Raw genomic sequence first — 18,028 nt, 5'->3', positions numbered from 1 at the left:
TTTAAAAACTCTTTTTGTTTGTATTTTTGGTTTGGTGTGTCTTCTTGTTTCCTTTCTTTTTTTTTCGATGCTGTGTAGAGTAAAGGAACTTCCAATTTGAACATTTTATTGGAAAACATTGGAGTATTTGATGACAGATAATTTACAGCTTGACACAAACCTGCTCTCTAGCAAGAGTGTAAACCATGTTCGAGGACCTTCTTAACATGAAAACTTGCCAATCTGATTGACCACAGCCTTATAGTTTAAGAATTATTTACATGACAATAATGGAAATATCGATTTGGATCATTGTAAGCAGGACCCATTATCTAAAAATGCTAGATGGCCCCAATTACTAAAGAAAAGATAAGAGAAGAAATACATTAGACCTGTTTGGAATCCATGACTAACAATTAAGGCTTAGGCCTTTTAAAATCATTTCAGTATAACCTCCATTGACCATTAACTTTTTTCAAATTTTGTTTTGCAAACTATTTTTTTTTTTAATTTTTTATGATTGAAAAAAAATACACATGACTGTGAATTTTAATAATGCAATCAATTTTTAATATAGCTGATACTATGCAAGGCTTTTTGTAAAGGGAGTTTAAAACTTGCTTTCAAAAATTTAAGAAAAGTGCAGATTTTTATCAGTGAGGAATACAAAATAAGTTCTACAGTATTTGTATGAAATGAAATGAAAAATTCGCTTAGGGCTAGCTCTACCTATTTATATCGCAAACTCCTATCATGTCGAAATCACAGGTTGGTCCTTTCTGTTGACCTTTGTGTTTCACTGAGCAGAAAAGAACTTAATCACCTGACATCACTATGGTCAGGTCAGGTGATATTTGCACAATGCTGTTTATATCAAGAACTTCTTCGACACCATGAAGATCATTGACGTTCAATCTTCTTACATAACATCAGTGGATTAACAAGATTCAATGTCTATGGTCCATGAAATTTAGCATACCATAAATGATCTAAATCAGGAGGTAAAATTCTTCATACAGTTCAAAATTAGTTTCTCTCTTAGGAAATCATTTTTGCTGGTAAATGTCACATCAGCTTTTCCCTTGATCTTGTAAGGGTAATATTTGGACGTACTGTACACACTTTTTGCATGCTTTAAAACTATCATATCTTAAAAATATAATTATTGAAAGATCTTATAAATTTTCAAACAGACCAAGTTTACTTGATCAGTTAAAGAAGGGTTTATAGTATTACAAAAACGTCCATTTCCTTGATAATTCATCTGATGGCAGTATATATGTCCGAAATTCTAATGTTATTGTTATGGATGGGGCACTGATTAAAGAATATAAAGAAAGCCTGTTTATCGCTCATCAGTTTATACTTAAAGACAAAACTATTGTTTGGGTTTTTTATGATGCAAGTGTTACTTAGAGGAAGTTATTTGGCTAATCTCTCCAATCAGAAACTGGCCTTTAAGATGCATTAAATTTTTAACGTTACTTTAAAGGCACGCTCAATATTTATGGTTTGTTTACATTTTTAAAATTTAATTTATCAGTCTTCCCAGACCTATTGCAGTCCTTCTCACTTATTTATTTCTTTTTGGTATTCTCTGGTATTCATATTTTGAAATGAGATGTGGACACAAGCTAGGAGGGACCAGCTGCCCATTGTGTTATCAAATTCACAGGGAATGGCCAAAGTAGTCGCGTGAATTCGATTGATTTTAAATGGTCAGTATTAGCCATTGGCTTATTTAATTTTTTCTTTATGTTTACTGAATGTAATAGTTTATTAGGGAAGAGAGACTCAATAAAATTACTTCAATTTTGTAAAATAACAAAAACACAAAGATATCTATTTTTGTTGATATGAAAATCTGCATATTATCATTATTTCAATCCGTCACTGGATGAAGAAGAAAAGGTTTGAAAGAGTGATTGGAGCAGGGCTTGTGTTCACAGCTCCTCTTTAATGAGAAAGAGCTTGATGAAAGAAACCAAAACTGCAAGAGATCTTGCTGCATGACTTATTGTTCTGGAACCTTTCACTTTCAAAAAAGAAAATAAGAAAAGAAAGCATAGTAAACGGTAAACTGGCTGCGCCTCAACATCGCAAAATGTTTCGTACCATTTTGCAAATCAGAAGGAGCTGCAGGCAGAACGCATTTAGGATGCTATAGTAACAGTAGTACCTCGTTTTTCTCTTCAAAATTTTGAGCAGATTTCATATTTGCAAATTATACATTAGAAAGTACGGAAGTATTTCTGTAGCCTTCCAGCTCTAACAATCTGATTTTTTATTAAATGCTCAACACCATTATTTGGTTGATTTTTGCTTTAGTCAGTGAAAAACACCACCAGCATATTACTAGTATTTAAAGTCAATGTTTTTAAAAATGTACAATATTTTAAAAAGGAAGTTGTGTACACTTGTGTTATATTTACAAAAGAAAAAGTACAAGATCAAATATCCCTCATACTCCAGATGCACACAACGCCCTCATACATTTAATATGAGATTTCAGTGTGCAAGTCTCACAAATATGGAATAATAAAGTGTTATAAATCAATCGTCCTCGCAGCAGCTGACATTCAGCTTTGTCCACTTCCAGCACTATTGTAGAGACGAGACGAGAGGGGGACTTCCCTGAAGTGCTAGTGCATTAAATGCGCGTAGACATGAGCTTGAAATGTTCCATATGAGGTGTGACGCATTTAATGGGCGCTTCAAGGAGCTTCCGGTGAGGGGGAACAAAGCGAACAACGGTAGAATAACGATAAAAATACAAAATACACCTTGAATTAATTGTCTGAACAAACCGCGAGTTACCAACAAATATTATAATCCACTCCAAATCTGTTGCTGGATCGACTTAAGCTCTAAAATTGAGCGGCCACTCGGACGCGGAGCGCGAAAGAGCGAGCCGCCTATGACTTGTCTAGCCTTGGTCCCGAGTGGGGCTTCCCCATCCCATTCGCACGCTGTCCACAGAGCGACAAGCCGACAAGCGGCAACAAGGGGATTGATTCAGAAATTGATCAGTAGTTGGAATTCCCTGCTTCTCTTGTAAAACACTGCTGGGTTTGGGGTGGGGTGTGCCCCTTTGTATTGTTTTAGACACTACCTACGGTAACAAAAATGAGAGAAAGAGAGAGAAAGAGAAAATATTGCAATCGGTAATGTCTTCGCAACGCAAACATCTTCGGGAAGGAGGGCGATTAGATCGTGACCGCAGACACCGGTCGAGAAAGCACCCCTCAAATTGACTGCAATGATTCTGAAGTCGTCTGGGCCCGCTCCGTACAAAATGTAAGACAAAATCTTTGGGCAGCACTAGTTGCTTTACTACTTGGTCTCAAGTACACAGACAAAAAGTGAACAGAAGTATGGATTATGTCACGAGTTTGTGAATGAAAAATAATTTAATAATGCCATAACTAAGTCAGTGGGAATGAATGAGTCCTTGAGATGCGAACGGATTGTCGCCACTCGCCCGCAGCAGCGGGCTGCTGGGGGCCGCGGGGCCTGTTGTAGTCCCGCGACCTCGCCCGGCCCAGGCGCGTGTTCTGCAGCAGGGCCGGAGCCCAAGTCCAGGGGCAGGGCCGTACCCGGGGCCGTGCCCGGGGCCGTGCCCGAGGTCGTGCCCGAGGTCGTGCCCGAGGTCGTGCCCGGGGCCGTGCCCGAGGCCGTGCCCGGGGCCGTGCCCAGGGCCGCGACCGAGGCCATGCCCCTCGGGATGGCGCCTCCCGAGGGACGTCGGTCAGTGCAGGAGCCAGGGCGCGAGCAGCGGCACGTAGACGTAGGGCAGCAGGGCGCCCCAGGAGGGGCGGCGCGGGCCCGCCCCGTTGCCCGTGTTGCACAGGTTGCTCTCGCAGCACTCGGTGCACGCGTACAGCTTGGTCCGCTCGCCGATGATGATACAGCCCGGCTCGCACTTGGACGTGCAGTTGCGGTCCATGGAGAAGAGGCGCGGCTCCGACGTCGTGTTCTCCGTCGACGTCGTGTACGAGAACCTCTTGGTCTGAGGGGGAAAAAAGAAAGCACAGCGCCGTGTCACCAGGGTGGCATTCGGGAGGGGAGCAGGTGGGCGGCGGCGGCGAACGCCTGCAGACGGAGGGTAGGCAACCCGGCGGCACCCCTGCCCGGCGGGCCTGCCTAGGCGCGCTCCGCGGGCGCACAGGCCGGGGGCCGGCGCTGGCCGGGGAGGCCATGCGGTGGCCTAGCTGCCCTCGCCGGCATACTCACCATGCAGATCCTCGCGTCGTCGCGGCAGCGCTTCTCGAACTGCTTCTGCGTGGCCGGGGCGTGCACGCAGCTGTGCCCGTACAGCGGGTCCATGCTCTCGCACACGTAGCAGCGCAGGTCGTTGGGCCGCTCCGCCGCGGCCGCCGTGCGGTGCTCCTTCTGCTGGATGCACTCCACGGACGCTGCAAACAGTCAATCAGAACGCGAGTCAGGCCTCCACACGAAGGAGTTGTTCACGAAGTGGCCGTTGCCCCTTGTGTAGCACAGTTCTGTGAGTCTGAGTTAAAGTAGATGGGTGTAGGAGCGCTTTTGGCTGAAGCAACTGACTGCACACTAAAATCTTATGAACATTTTAAATCATAGCTTAGAGTTCCGTAAACAAACATTATCCGCTTACGATTTTTCAATTCGCCAGTATGGACAAATTTCTTCATACTGGAAACTTAAAAATGCGTAAGCGGAGCAATGTTTACGGAACTCAGTGAGCTCTGCATAAAAATGTTCATAAGACTTTAGTGTGCGCTTGTGACAGCCGTCAGTCGTCAAGTGACTGCTGGTGAGTAGGAGTGAGACAGCCACATGTGCTGCTCCTGCTGTCTCACTCTCACCATCCAAGCGCGGCCAGACAGACACCCATGTACTTATCAAAGGCTAAAATTTGAGATCCCGAGAGGTAGAAGGGGAAGATGAAGGGTTGCCCCTCTGTGCCACCTGGGGCCAGGACTCAGGACTAGCCAGCCAGACCCGGGGGCGGTTGGCCTGCCTCTCTGTCTGTGTGCACAGCGCGGAGGCGGGACGGACGAGCCGGTTGGCGGGGAAAGGGGTTGGGCGCCAGCGTGCGGGAGGGGAGGGGGGCGGTCAGTAGATAAAGGATGGGTGCCATGTGACCCAGAGAGAGGTTAGGTCGCCCCAACTCAAGTGCTGCCCCCTCCGTTGTGCCGCGGGGAGATCGCCGCGGGGCAACCTAAGTGGGGTGCCGTACGTGGAATAGGGCTCGGGGCCCCGGACGACAGCCCGGGGCAGGACGTGCACACGGCCATGCCGGGGTGGGCACCTTTAGTGCCCCCCGCGGGGCAATGAGGATGCCCCCAGCAAGCCCCCCCGCCCCCCCGTGGCGAGGACCCCACCACCCCGCTAGCGGGGTCACACACGGCGGGGTACGTGGTACGTGGCTACGCGCAGGACGCGCAGGGACGTGGTGGGCTGGAATACTCACGTATCGCGACGCAGTGGAGCACGGCGATGAGGGTGAGCAAGATGCACTTGTCATGACGGCCGGACATGGTGGGGCGGAACGTATCGTGGGGTCATCTTCCTCTGCGGGAGGCCGGTCAGCTCGGGAAGTTGTGGGGGAGCATTCCCACGAGTACGGGGCCCACAGCTCCGCGCTCCTGGCCCGCTGCTGGGCCGCTCTCCTGCGACCCCTTCGACACCCTCTGACGCGAGGCCGTGCGAGAGAACAGGCGACCCCACTCGCGCAGCCGAGCCTAGCGCCGCCGAGTCGAGCGGAGTCGAGCCGGAGCCGAGCCTGGGTCCTAGGCTGGGGGGGCCTAGCCTTCTCCACCGCGCCGAGCCGCGCGACGCTCCGCGACGCAACGCGACGCCCAGGCGACGCAACGCGACGCGACTCCGAGCTCGCCTTGCTCGCCTTGCTGTGGGCAGGGCAGCCTAGCGGCAGCCCTCCTCGACTCCGCAGCGCCCCACCTCGCCCCGCCCCTGCGGCCCGCAGCGCTACAGTCCGGCCCGAGTACTCGCGCAGCTCACGCGCCCCGCCACCCCCGCGCCCCCAGCCGCGATCGCAAAGTAGTCCGTGCTGGGTGGGCGCTCGCCATATGAGGACGCACCCGTGGACTCACTCCGGTGGTAGAGTGGGGTAGTGTCCGAGTCCTCGTATCTGGCGCCGTCTCTTCGGCGGGGAGCAGTAGGGACCATTAAACGATCAGTAGCTTGCGAAGCTTCTCTTGAGAGGACCTTAATGTCCTCGGGACGCCGACCGGTCGCGGACAGATCCGAACCTCCCGCCGGACGTCCGCGCGCCTTCGCGGAGGGTGGACTACTTTCTGTCCGCTGCTCGCGGGGATGGTAGCGCGGACCGACTGTACACGGGGCTCGACGGGGTGGGGTGGGGGTGGAGCCACTGCAGCATCCGTATTGATCGCTGCACGGCCGGAGAGAAGAGAAGGGATGGGCAGAGAAAGGGAGAGGAGGTAAAAGTGAAGGGGAGAGGGGGGCACTCACGATCCGCGTACCATGCCGCTACCCCGCGTGTCTGGACGGAGTGCCCTCCGCACGCACGGCACATAGCACCACGCTGATCCATCTCGCAAGGGTGGTTGGCACATGACAGAGTCAGCAAGACCTTAGCAGAGTCATTTCTAGAAAGCAGGACGTCGTCATTACAACTTAGGGCGAGTTGTGCCAATGACCCGAAAAGGGAGCAGGACCCGATAATGAGGAGAATGGAGCCTTGGTTGGACCTCGTTTGACTACGCTGTTTGACCACCTAGCCATCGCTTTCCCAATGACCCGTTCTAACTTGAATGAGGTGGAGCCCAACTTCATAAGTATAGCTTAGCGCGACGCGCGACTTCCCTAGTACGTACTTTCAATTCCTCACGCAATGCAAGTATTCTGTTATCTGGTGAGAATGGGGACACTCATACCTCCAGCCACAAAAAAATTAATAAAAATGTTTCGGTATCGGAGAAGCAACTTGTCATTGTTGAATTAGTGAGAAATATATTAGTAGCTTTTAGTCCTTCCTAAGAACAGAGATAAAGAACTGCTCTGCAAGGTCTGGGGCGACTGTTGCGCTGGTCTGTTCTAAAGTTCCCGCTCGGTTCGACATAAAACATTACCAACCAGTCGGCTCGAATCCCAACTGTTAAAAAAACTAAAACTTGTCGTATTTCGCTACAAAATGAATACGAATGTGATGCTTAATCAGTTCCTCTTTAGTCAAGATTAAATGATCAAGCTAATGGAGAGTGAAGCCGGTCATGGAGTCAGCCTGTAGTTGTGCGAGTTGTGCATTTCTGACTCCAAAGTATGAAAAATTCTGGTGCACGTAGCAGCAGAAAGCTTTTGAACCAAAACAATCAACATCTGAACGTGTCTAAACTTGCTTGGGGTAGGCTTGACTGACAGTGATTTGCAAACGTTTTTAACAGTCTTCAGTCAACTACAACTTCTCTCTCTATCACCCTCTCTCTTAACTTCATAATAATGGGTAAGTGCGATAAGAAGCCGAGGTAAAGGTCTCACGCCTTATCTAATTGGGCCACTATCTGACTCAGTACCGAGATAGTACTGGACTCTAGCGTTTTTCAGTAGTCTTAAACAATACATAAGAGTAAGTTAAGTAATGCATGACAAGTAACTGTTTTACCTCTAAACAACTTGTTATTTCCATTCATCGTTTCACGGGGCTTGTTAAAAATAACTCTTACAATATGATGAAATAGTTTTGTACTTCGCTAAATTGTCCTAACTTATTGCATTAATAATTCTTCTTTTAATACAGTGTGGTCACCAAAAGGATCTGCAGATGCACCGTTTAATCGTGAGATGCGGAAAGCGACTCGTGACATTCATGCTGTTAGTGATGCTCTTGTCAACGGGAAACTTGCACTTGGTAAGCACCAAGTAAGCACACTGCCCACTGAGAAATCAGAAACAAATATTATATTAGTCATTAGAAACGTGTAGATTTCAATATTGGTTTCATATTGTTTCGATACAACCATTTCTCACTTGGAGTCTACTTGTTTAATACTGTACTTCATATGTTATTTTTTATATTTAGATATTATTATGTAAGACACTATTCTCCTTGTTGCAGCACTCTCAGACAACATAGTATGGGCAGATGGCTTGCTTGTATTTTATGAAATATTTAGGTACTTGGAGGAAGCAATGCAAAGATATAGGAACCAGCCATTGGGGCAACTTAGAATTGAAGGGATGGAGAGAACAGAAGCATTCGAAGCAGATCTACGGTATTATTTAGGAGAGGATTGGACAGCCACATACACCCCACGAGAAAGTGTGGCTAATTACCTACAGCACATGATGGAAGTGGAAGAAAATGATCCTGATCTTCTGATAGCTTATGTCTATCATTTATACATGGGGCTTTTGTCAGGTGGACAGATCCTGAGAAAAAAACGTCAATTACTTAATCGCTTTCCCATGTTAGGTGTAAGCAGAAAGACAAGACCAGGTCAGCAATAGTTAATTGATGTTCTATTTTAATCCTCTAGTACTTTACTTATGTACCTTTAAATCTGTTTAGGTGGTGATGCTGTAACAGATTTTGGGGGACGCAGCATCTACCAGATGAAGAAGGATTTGGTAGCAGCTCTCAATAGTGTTGCTGCAGAGCTTGATGATGACAAGAAGAAATTGATCCTTGAAGAAAGCCGTACTGTGTTTGAGTTAAACAACACTCTTGTAAGAAGTGTGAAGGGGGTCGGGCAGGTAATACTAAGAAACGTAGCCTTTTTTTTGGCTTTCATTTTTATGCTATATATGCTTTGTAAAATGTTTATGTTTTAAGTATATTTGTACCTCTCATGAACTCAAGGTATGATGAAATGTTGGTATCAGTACCAAAGTTGTTAATGATTAGAATTAGCCTATGAACTTTAGATACACTAATGATTTTAGATGTGTGATAGAATTGTTGACACGAAGCAATCATGGGCATTTTTCTGTGATCTTTTAATGCAATAAATTTTTTGTATACTTATAGAAACTTTAGATATATAAACAAGTATACTGATTTCCTTATTTTACCAAACAATAACAATTTATGAACTTGTAACACTGTACTGCTTGCATAGTCTCTGAAATTCTGATGTTTTCTGATTATATTCTTTTACAAAATCATTGTCAGCATGAGAATCTTGCAGCTGACTAAGGTAGCGGTTGGCAACCTACAATAAAGCATAATCATTAAAATTTTATTTTTTGGTGATCAGTTAAAATAAATCTCCATTATGTGCCATGTTGTACTTACTTCTGGAGCCTTTCCAAGATAGTGGGACAGGGCAGTCATGTTTATAAGTGTGTCAGGAGCATTGCTATCCTTATCTAAGGCTTCTTGGAGAACAGACTGGGCTTCTTGATATTTACCCTGTCCCATGAAACATGCTGCTTGTCCATTCAGCAGCAAAGATGTAGATCCATACTTGTCTACCATCTCCTGAAAGATATAGTAAGCATCCTGGAGCATCTTTTCTCCTCCCTGGAATACGACCGGGCCAGTGTTAATAAAGATGCATCCCATTTGTGAATCTCAGTATAACAAAATTATTCTTAGCACAATTGATAACATACTAATGCAATATTCAGCCAGGCTTGGGACAACTGAGTTAAAGTGGCATCATCATCGCGTTCTTGCATGATTTTGAGCTCTTTTCTAGCAAGGTCCTTACGATCCATTCGCAAATAGATGTGGAGATTTAAAGCATTACTGGGAACAAAAATAATAAATTAAGTTTCAATAATAAGACCAAAAAATTACATAAATCAGCAGGACAGAATGACTCACTATTCTAAATGATCCCCTTGATGGAGAACTCGAAGAGCTGCTTCATAATTACCCTCTTGACAGTAAATAGTGGCAGCTGTGAGAATCAGCAAATGTTTGTAGCCTGTCACTCCGCTTGACAGCATTTGCTCTAACTGCTGAACTAATTCAATCCTGTAGGAAAGTAAAAGAATACTCAGTCATTTAAAAAATTATTCTTACACAATTGGATAATAACATTGTCAACGAAAACTCACCTTCTTTGAGGAGACCCAAAGTATTCGGCAAGAAGGCGAATTGGGAGTAGAGGTGGAGGTGAACCACTGTGTACTTCATCGAGGACAACTCTGAACTTTTTCTGTGCAATGTAAGCTCGGTACATGAACCCTAATCTTTCAAATCGAAGTTCTTCTGTACTGACCTGTTAAAAGGACACAACAGATTAAATTTAATCGTAGGATTTAAGACCAGGCACATAACCTCTGAAGGTGCTAAATTAAAGTCAACAGAAATTATCAACAAGGCACCTTATCGTTATTTTCGGCTTCTTTGATGCATTGAGTGTAGTTTCCGATGAAAAATGAATTTTTGACATCAAATAATTCATCAACATCCCCCTGCTGACGTGGAGTCATGGTGAAAACTGTGTTGTGTTCTTGACAGATCAACCCGGAACAATCGTCTGTATTTTGTTGTGTTGTTGTTGTTATTGTTCTTGTTGTTGATGGTGTCCTCTTTTTGTTTTTCTTTTAGTAGTAGACAAAAAATATGAATGAATTAGAAAATACTAAATTATTGGAATATACATTTTTGAAGAGGATATTGTAAGTAACTTCTTTCGTTTCTTACGCTTTGGAATGGAAGATTGAAGTTGGTGGTTGAATCAGGTGCATGTAGCCAGACGACCGAAAAAGAACAAAATCCCACAGTAATGTGATTTCCTCTCCACTCATCGTCATCGTTGAGCTCTGCAGCCCCGAACTTCCGTTCCCGCTCGACGCCATCATTTCGTTGTTTGTGAGAGCGAAAGTAAGTCCAAATATTTGTGATTTGGGAGAAATTGCGTGTGTTTTTATCCCGACATTCAAGTCTTATTCGTACCTAAGCCTGTCTTGCTTGTGTTCATATAATTTTTTCTTGGTTTTTCACTATCGTTCACTTGATTTCTGACTGTCCAAATCCGGCGTCTATGCCCGATCGAAGCGGAACCCACGCCGTTTCTTTGCCTTATCGTGTTTACGATTTATGTTCTGTTTGCTCGTGATCCTGCTTAGTTCTAAAGATCGTGCTGCATTCGTTGTAATGCGGCGTACTTTTTTGATGGCCTCCCTGGTTATTATCGCATCTTCTGGGCAACCATCGACTGCTTTGAAACATGACGCGAAGCGGTAGCTTACGGTGTTTACTCGTTCGCAATGAGTAGTCTTTGAACCAGCATCCCGGTTACTGAACCCTCTCGCTTGTTCCGGCTCTGCACTTCTCAACATCATCCTAATTTTATTCTAGCCCAAGTTTTCTAACCTGCAGTTTCTTGTTTCAGTGTACGGGAACTATGCCGGCGGTGCCGGTGCGTATGGAGGGTACCAGGGTTATACTCAAGCTGCTCCAGCCCCTGGTGGAGCTCCCCCAGCGGCGGGTGCTGTAGGAGGTGCAGCGGTTGCTCCGCCCTCTTACCCTGCAGCCCCTTCAGGATATGATGGAGCTGCATCTGGTTGGCAACAACCTCCTCCTAGTCAGCCCCCAGGTTTGTACACTTTTATTATGATTCTTACGACACTGAAAGTTTTTTTTTTTTTTTTCCATTTTGCTATTGGCGTTTGTTCTGTATGACTCTTACACCCTCGTAAATCTCCTGTTTCTTTAGCTGGAGGTTACCAAGCAGGTGGTTTCTCTGGACCACCTCCGTCCAGCGGGTATTCTGGAAATGCTCCAGTAAGTGGAGGTCAATTCCAGTCAGGCGGCAGTTATGGCCAACCACCACAGTCAGGTGCTCCTGGTGGATATATGGGTGGCCCTCCTCCCTCTGGTGGCCCTCCACCATCTAGTGGCTACGGAGGAGCATCGTCAGGTGGCTACGGAGGTGACAGGGAGCGCGATAGGAGTGCTGGGAGATATGGTGAGTCCAGCTCTGAACCAAGTTTGTGTGATCATGAGATTTTGGCAACTCTTAATGCTCTGTCACCGTTGTGCAGATGGAGGAAGAGACAGAGGTCGTGAAGACAGAGGTGGCAGAGAGGATCGAGGCCGTGATGACCGAAGCAGAGATGACCGTGGTTATGGTGGTGGTGGGCCTAGAGGAGGCGGCGGTGGCTTTAAGTGAGTATATTTGTCATTTCATTCCTTGAGTCTTCCTTAGAGAACTTAAAATTTGTAGCCCCTCTGGCTCATGAGTTGATGTAGTGAAGTGGAAACGTATCAGCTGAAGTCATTACTGTTGGGTGTTCAAAGGCACAGGCCTACTTCATGATAGTTTTGTACCAAAATGAAAATTTAACCTGCCTGCTCTGGAAGTGAAGTGTCTTCACCACTTGTGTACTGTACTCTGTGAAGGAGTTGGTTGATAGTTAGGAACGGAAGAAACTTCATCTTGTGCTTGTGCTGGTTAGAGTCCTTGCATGAAGTCACTGAAAGAAATGCTGAATCATAATGGGTCTCCAATCTGCTGTGGGTGCTGTGTGATCAGTGCTATATGCTATTAGAGACATTAGCTCTACACTAGTGTACCACTTCACTGGAACAGAAGACATACGGTTGCATGCTAAGTGGTGAAATTTTTTTACGATGCGTGTCATCCACCCAAGAATTGCTCTGCTTTTTTGTGGCATTTGTAAATATTGAGTTGCCACAAAATGCAGCTTGTTTTCTTGGGTTTGACGGGAAAAGTCTGTGGAAGTGTCTTTGCTATCCGTGTGATTCAGTTCAAAATGGTATTAAATCGTTGTATTATGAGACCTAGTTTGTGGACCAACACAAACTTGCCATCATGTCTATAGATGATGGTTATCAGTGGTGTCCAAGAGTTGTGTGGTACTTCAGTAATGACTGCAGATTGTGTGGAACTCATGTGTTCTTTTTTTGTTAAAGAATTTTTATATAATTGTTTCCTAAGTTTTGTGTTTTGAACTTTCTACCAATTTAATTATTATACCTTTGACTGTGAGGCAAAAGACGTATCCAACACACTTCCTTATGTTCAAAGGATTCTCTTCTGTGCAACTTCTCTGCCATATAGTCTTATTTTAATGATACCCACAAGCTTGCCAGTCATTACCCAAGTTTTTTCCCATAATTTTGCAAATGTGCTGAGGCTTTCTCCTTCAAGAGTCAATCTTCTATTAGCATAATTTTTTATATTGGCTAGAACTATTCTACTTGCAGTTATAGTAGTCTTGTATTTTCATGATTTTTATCTGTAGTCTGACTTATTGTAAGTCAGCTTTACAGGGGCTTGACTCTTAAGTCTCATGGAGCATGTATGTGAAACTGTGGCACACAGAATTGATTTTGTTTTTGGTAATTGATGCCTTTTAATAATTAACTCTGTTTTCAAGAAGTTTCTTAACAGGTCATTCATAAGACACAAGACTGGTGGTATGGGTATGGACTATAATACAGTGTGGAACGAAATTAGTTTGGTATACAGTTACATATGGCATTTGCCTCTGGTGTGTATAATTGTCGAGTGGTTCTGATACCGCATCATCAAATCTGTGTGTAAAGTTTTTTGATTGGTAAGACATGGTTTTATATTGCACAATGACAGCACAAAGGGTTGGTGCTAATATTTTATGGCAATGGTCCTGATGTGGTGTCATGTGCAGTGTATTAATGGTACATCAAATCTGTGCCAGTGAGGCTCCTGGTTTAATACCTTCTCTACGCGGAGAGGGTTCTATGCCACTTTGTGAGGTGTGGCATGTAATTACCTTAATTTTTTTTTCACTGGAAGAAGATATGTTTTAACTGAAGCACCAGTAGGGTGACATATTTGACTGACACGACGGACAGAACAAACTTGACTGCTGACATCTTCAACGCAAGTGGATTTGTGAGACGTCGCCCAACTCTTCAGATTGCCTTGCGCAGCCCCACTCATATTGTGTTGCATCTGTTTTAGCAGTGGCGGCAGAGGTGGTTTTAATAAAGGTAACTGCAGCTGGTGACTGCCTTCTGCTTTTTCTCTTCTATTTTTTTTTATTAAGCTTACTTTAGATAGGGGGGGGAACTCTGTGGTCCGTTAAATTTTGCCTCTATACTATTATATATACATATATCACTACAGGTATATTTATATATACAGTTCGGTAAAGATTATTTCCAAATATAATTTTGAGGGGGGGTGTGTGTGTGTGAGTGAGTGTGGGTATGGGTGAAGCAAGTGATAACCATCTTTGATTCTGTGCTTCTTAAAGTCTCTAATATACTAAGATTTTTTGAATTTTTTGTGGGGGTGGGGGTTAGCAATTGATAAACTATTATTTTTTGTTTACCTCTATTTCAATTAATCTTTAAGTTTTGTTTAAAAAGATGGTTTTCCAAATTTTATTAGTTAAAAGAACTTATGGTGCAACAACCTTATTCATTATTGATCAGTTTGAATTATTATCTAAGATTTGGTACAGTTGGTATTGGTCTTAATTTGTGTATGACACTTGGAAGCAACACGTTAGAATTTAATGCTGAATGTGCTTGGTATGATCTTCTCTGGAGAGAAGCTGTTGAAGTGTTATCACTTACAATATATACAATAGCACAGGTGAATTTGAATGAGGTAGCATCAGTGTTTGAATTGCATCAAAGCACTGATAATAAAATACTTAGAGGTAGCATGTCCGAAGTGTGAAAGCCTCATGGAATGAGGAGGTACCTCACTGTTTCAACTTCTGTAATCCACAGTGTACATCAACCCTCCTAAGCTTAAGTGGTGTAGGGGTTCCATCACAGGATTATGGTGTTTGAAATTTGCACAGATTCGTTGACCTCATTTTCTGAGTTTATATTTTAGTGTGCACCACTATCACTGTTTAAATCTGGTGCTATTCTTTTTTGGGTGCTGGAACAAGTGCAACTTTAAGGTGTGAATGAAGTGCATGGCTGATTCATCATCTTGCCAGACATAGAAATCATATAACATGGTCATAAGGTACAAAATTTAGTTCTGTTCTGAGTGATCTGCACAAATGCTTCATCCAAATGTCTTTATAATACAACAATATTCTGCAGTGGTATTGGTCTGGTAGCATAATTTGCTCCAGAAATGTTTCAAACCAGTTCCAAATATTGTGTTGAATGGTGCCCTTTTAATTCTTTCTCAAGTGCACAATCCATCTTTGATATATCTACATCTATATCAAAGAACTAAGGTGTATGAGATGGAGGGTATTTGCAAGGTTGCTACTCATATTGTGGACGTTCCATTGTTGTCTGATTCAGAGCTACATCTCACATGTGATAGGTTGTAGACTGCATCGATCTCATCAAATTTTGGGGGGAATGGAGATTGTAGTGTTGTGTAGCAGCCCTAACTTAAAAGTCCACCCTAATTTATTAAGAATTTGTGGAACACTTTTAGAGGATGGCTTTTAATTGATTCTTTTTGTAACAGGCGGCTACGATGGAGGATCCCGAGGCGGCGGCGGCGGCGGTGGGGATAGAGGATCAGGACGGGATGACTTCATTGTCCAAGAAGATACCATTTTCATTTCTGGCATGTCGCCATCTTTGTCAGAGGATGACGTTCGCTCACACTTTGGTGCCATTGGTGTAATTAAGGTAATTTGTTTGGTTTCTCACCACTTTTTTAGCATTTTATAAGCGTACCCTAATGCTCAACTGTTTGTTTGCAGATTGACAAGAAGACTATGCGACCTAAGATTTGGATGTACAATGACAAGAACACTGGCAAATCCAAAGGAGAGTGCACAGTGACCTACGACGACGCCGAGGCGGCCCGCTCTGCTATTCAGTGGTTTGACGGCAAAGACTTTAAAGGCTCCAGCATTAAAGTGCAGCTGGCCACAAAGAGAGACAACTACGGTATGAGGGGAGGAGGCCGTGGTGGTGGCGGCGGCCGAGGTTTCGGCCGAGGCGGTGGCGGCGGCGGCGGCTTCGACCGCGGTGGTGACAGAGGTGGAGACCGCGGCGGCTACGGAGATCGTGGTGGAGACAGGGGTGGCTTCGGCGGACGCGACGGCGGAGACCGCGGTGGCGGCGGCGGTGGTGGCGGCGGCGGCGGATTCGGCCGCGAGGGCGACTGGAGATGCACCAACCCCAGCTGTAGCAACACCAACTTCGCCTGGAGACAACAGTGCAATCGGTGTGGCGAGGACAGGCCAGAGGGAGCCGGCGGTGGTGAACGTAAGTCAACAATTTTCTATCCCCCCCCCCCTCCCCTCAAGTAAAATTTTAGCCAAGGGCTACCCATTGACATGACAACTGATGTGATGATACGATGACGAGACTGAGGTTTTATTCTCCCTTTCTCTGCCTACAAGAGTGAGTTTTTCATGCTTGTGTTGTGCAAGAGTTTGGCGAGAATAAATACCAGCAGATGATTTGGCATTCTGATCAGTTGACAGCTCTGTCAGGGTAATCCTTACGTACACAGATATGGCACCTGACATGATGAAACGATGACGAGACTGAGGCCTCAATGTCCCCCTTTCATTTCATGCTCTGGTAAGTTTTTTACTAGTGCTATGCAAGTGTCAGGTGGCAGTGAGTGCTAGCAGATGATTTGGCAGTCTGATCAGAAAGCCATTCCCCTACCATAATAGTCCATATTGTTGTTGGCTGATGTGATGACACGATGACGAGACTGAGGCTTCTACACCTCTGTCGCTTGCTATTCTTGTGAGTTTTTCATGATAATAGATCTAGTGTCTAGAGAGGTAGTGTGCCAGCAGATGATTTGGCAGTCTGATCAGTTTGGCCTTTTTTGCAATGTATTCCCGAAATGATGATACGATGACGAGACTGAGGCCTCTTTATCATTGTCAGTTTCTGTTCTTGTGAGTTTTTCGTAAGTTCAGACCTACTGGCAGTTGAGCGAGAGTGCTAGCAGATGATTTGGCAGTCTGATTGGAATATCCACCCCTTTTATTTTACCTCAAGTATGCCTGATATGATGATACGATGACGAGACTGAGGCCTCTCTCTCACTGCCACTAGCTGTTCTTGTGAGTTTTTCCCAAGTGCAGACCCTATTGGCAGTTGAGGGGGAGTGCTAGCAGATGATTTGGCAGTCTGATCAGTATAACTGCCCCCTCCCCTTTTCTCCAATGTTCTCATGCCTGATGTGATGAAACGATGACGAGACTGAGGTCTATTTTCTCACTTACTCTTCCTGCCCAAGTGAGTTTTTCACTAGTGCGGTGCAAGTGTGAGGCGAGGGGTAGTACCAGTAGATGATTTGGCAGTCTGATCAGCATGACTTCATCTGGTCCTAATCTAGAGCGACTAGTAGTGTTACGTGTGACTCTTGTGACTCATTGCTTAATTTTTCTGTGTCAGGTGGTGGTGGCGGTGGACGTGGCCGTGGTGGTGACCGAGGTGGATTCAGAGGAGGAAGGGGTGGCGACAGGGGTGGTTTCCGCGGCCGAGGAGGTGGCGGACCGATGCGAGGTGGCGGAGGAGGAATGGGAGGGTGAGTTCTCGTTTTAATTATACTCATCCGGTCGTGGCTGCTTCTAGTGGTATTGTATTTTAATCACGATTGTTTTCTTTGCCAACAGAGACCGAGGGGGAAGGGATCATCGTAGTCGTCCGTACTAATGCGGTGGACCATCTTCCAGTGTGGTGTCAGGGTTACCATACCCTTTGTGTGTGTGATATGTATGAATCGTAATTATGCAAATCCGGAACCATTTTTTTTTTAAATCTCATCATTGCCCATGGCAGTTCTGACCCTCTTTGTTACAAAGAGCAAGTGTATGTATTGTAAAAGCTTGACAATTATGAACAATTATCAAGAGCGTATGAATCATTTATTGTATGTATACCACTTATCATTTAATAAATATTAAGGACCCAAAGTTCAGAATTTTAATTTCTTTATATTCTCGATAGCCCTCCCCAGACTCTCCTTTCTCCCAGTTTATGAAGCTTTGCATGGGTAGAATTATCCCACTCATCCCTCACGATTACGATTGTGGGTCGCGTTGGGGAAGCGGACAGGTGGGCAGGGGACTGCTGTGCATTGGTCGGTCTTCTGCGCCGATTGAATGGAAGGCCCGGTTACATATCTCCTTGGGGTGTGTTGTGCAGCTCGAGCGGGGTGAGGGG

The 18,028-nt window shown here is 45.0% G+C and overlaps 4 protein-coding genes across 6 annotated transcripts; 2 read left to right on the top strand and 2 right to left on the bottom strand.

The window, feature by feature from the left end:
- Positions 1 to 89: 89 nt before the first annotated feature.
- LOC113203874 (uncharacterized) lies at positions 90 to 5,896 on the bottom strand. The gene is made up of 3 exons (XM_026418792.2): positions 5,429 to 5,896; positions 4,213 to 4,394; positions 90 to 3,988 (listed from the first exon to the last, which is right to left on the bottom strand). The coding sequence occupies exons 1-3, from the start codon at positions 5,493 to 5,495 to the stop codon at positions 3,728 to 3,730; spliced, it is 510 nt and encodes a 169-aa protein (XP_026274577.1). The 5' UTR covers positions 5,496 to 5,896; the 3' UTR covers positions 90 to 3,727.
- Positions 5,897 to 7,272: 1,376 nt separating this feature from the next.
- Positions 7,273 to 8,973, top strand: LOC113203811 (uncharacterized). Of its 2 annotated transcripts, none has more exons than XM_026418703.2 (4): positions 7,273 to 7,441; positions 7,736 to 7,846; positions 8,054 to 8,434; positions 8,507 to 8,973. In XM_026418703.2, exons 1-4 carry the CDS (start codon positions 7,438 to 7,440, stop codon positions 8,767 to 8,769), a joined length of 759 nt encoding a protein of 252 aa, XP_026274488.1. In that variant the 5' UTR covers positions 7,273 to 7,437; the 3' UTR covers positions 8,770 to 8,973. The 2 variants fall into 2 exon arrangements, with proteins under 2 accessions (XP_026274488.1, XP_026274489.1); XM_026418704.2 differs by lacking the exon at positions 7,273 to 7,441 and adding an exon at positions 7,458 to 7,564.
- On the bottom strand, positions 8,916 to 10,449 carry LOC113203810 (coatomer subunit epsilon). Its single transcript, XM_026418702.2, has 6 exons — positions 10,273 to 10,449; positions 10,003 to 10,166; positions 9,767 to 9,919; positions 9,553 to 9,688; positions 9,233 to 9,460; positions 8,916 to 9,149 (listed from the first exon to the last, which is right to left on the bottom strand). The coding sequence occupies exons 1-6, from the start codon at positions 10,378 to 10,380 to the stop codon at positions 9,024 to 9,026; spliced, it is 915 nt and encodes a 304-aa protein (XP_026274487.1). The 5' UTR covers positions 10,381 to 10,449; the 3' UTR covers positions 8,916 to 9,023.
- Positions 10,450 to 10,613: 164 nt separating this feature from the next.
- Positions 10,614 to 17,778, top strand: LOC113203809 (RNA-binding protein cabeza). 2 transcript variants are annotated; one of them, XM_026418701.2, is made up of 9 exons: positions 10,614 to 10,774; positions 11,286 to 11,489; positions 11,610 to 11,861; positions 11,938 to 12,061; positions 13,866 to 13,891; positions 15,351 to 15,517; positions 15,592 to 16,102; positions 17,258 to 17,390; positions 17,479 to 17,778. In XM_026418701.2, coding segments are annotated over exons 1-9 (1,458 nt in total). In that variant the 5' UTR covers positions 10,614 to 10,773; the 3' UTR covers positions 17,519 to 17,778. The 2 variants fall into 2 exon arrangements, with proteins under 2 accessions (XP_026274486.1, XP_026274485.1); XM_026418700.2 differs by having other exon boundaries at positions 13,863 to 13,891.
- The last annotated feature ends 250 nt before the right edge of the window (positions 17,779 to 18,028 follow it).

The sequence above is a fragment of the Frankliniella occidentalis genome, unplaced genomic scaffold (genome assembly GCF_000697945.3).
Source record: "Frankliniella occidentalis isolate FOCC.00 unplaced genomic scaffold, Focc_3.1 Scaffold327, whole genome shotgun sequence".
In the NCBI taxonomy this organism is placed as follows: domain Eukaryota; kingdom Metazoa; phylum Arthropoda; class Insecta; order Thysanoptera; family Thripidae; genus Frankliniella; species Frankliniella occidentalis.
Note: the sequence above shows the minus strand (reverse complement) of the source record. Positions and strands in the feature narration are given on the sequence as shown.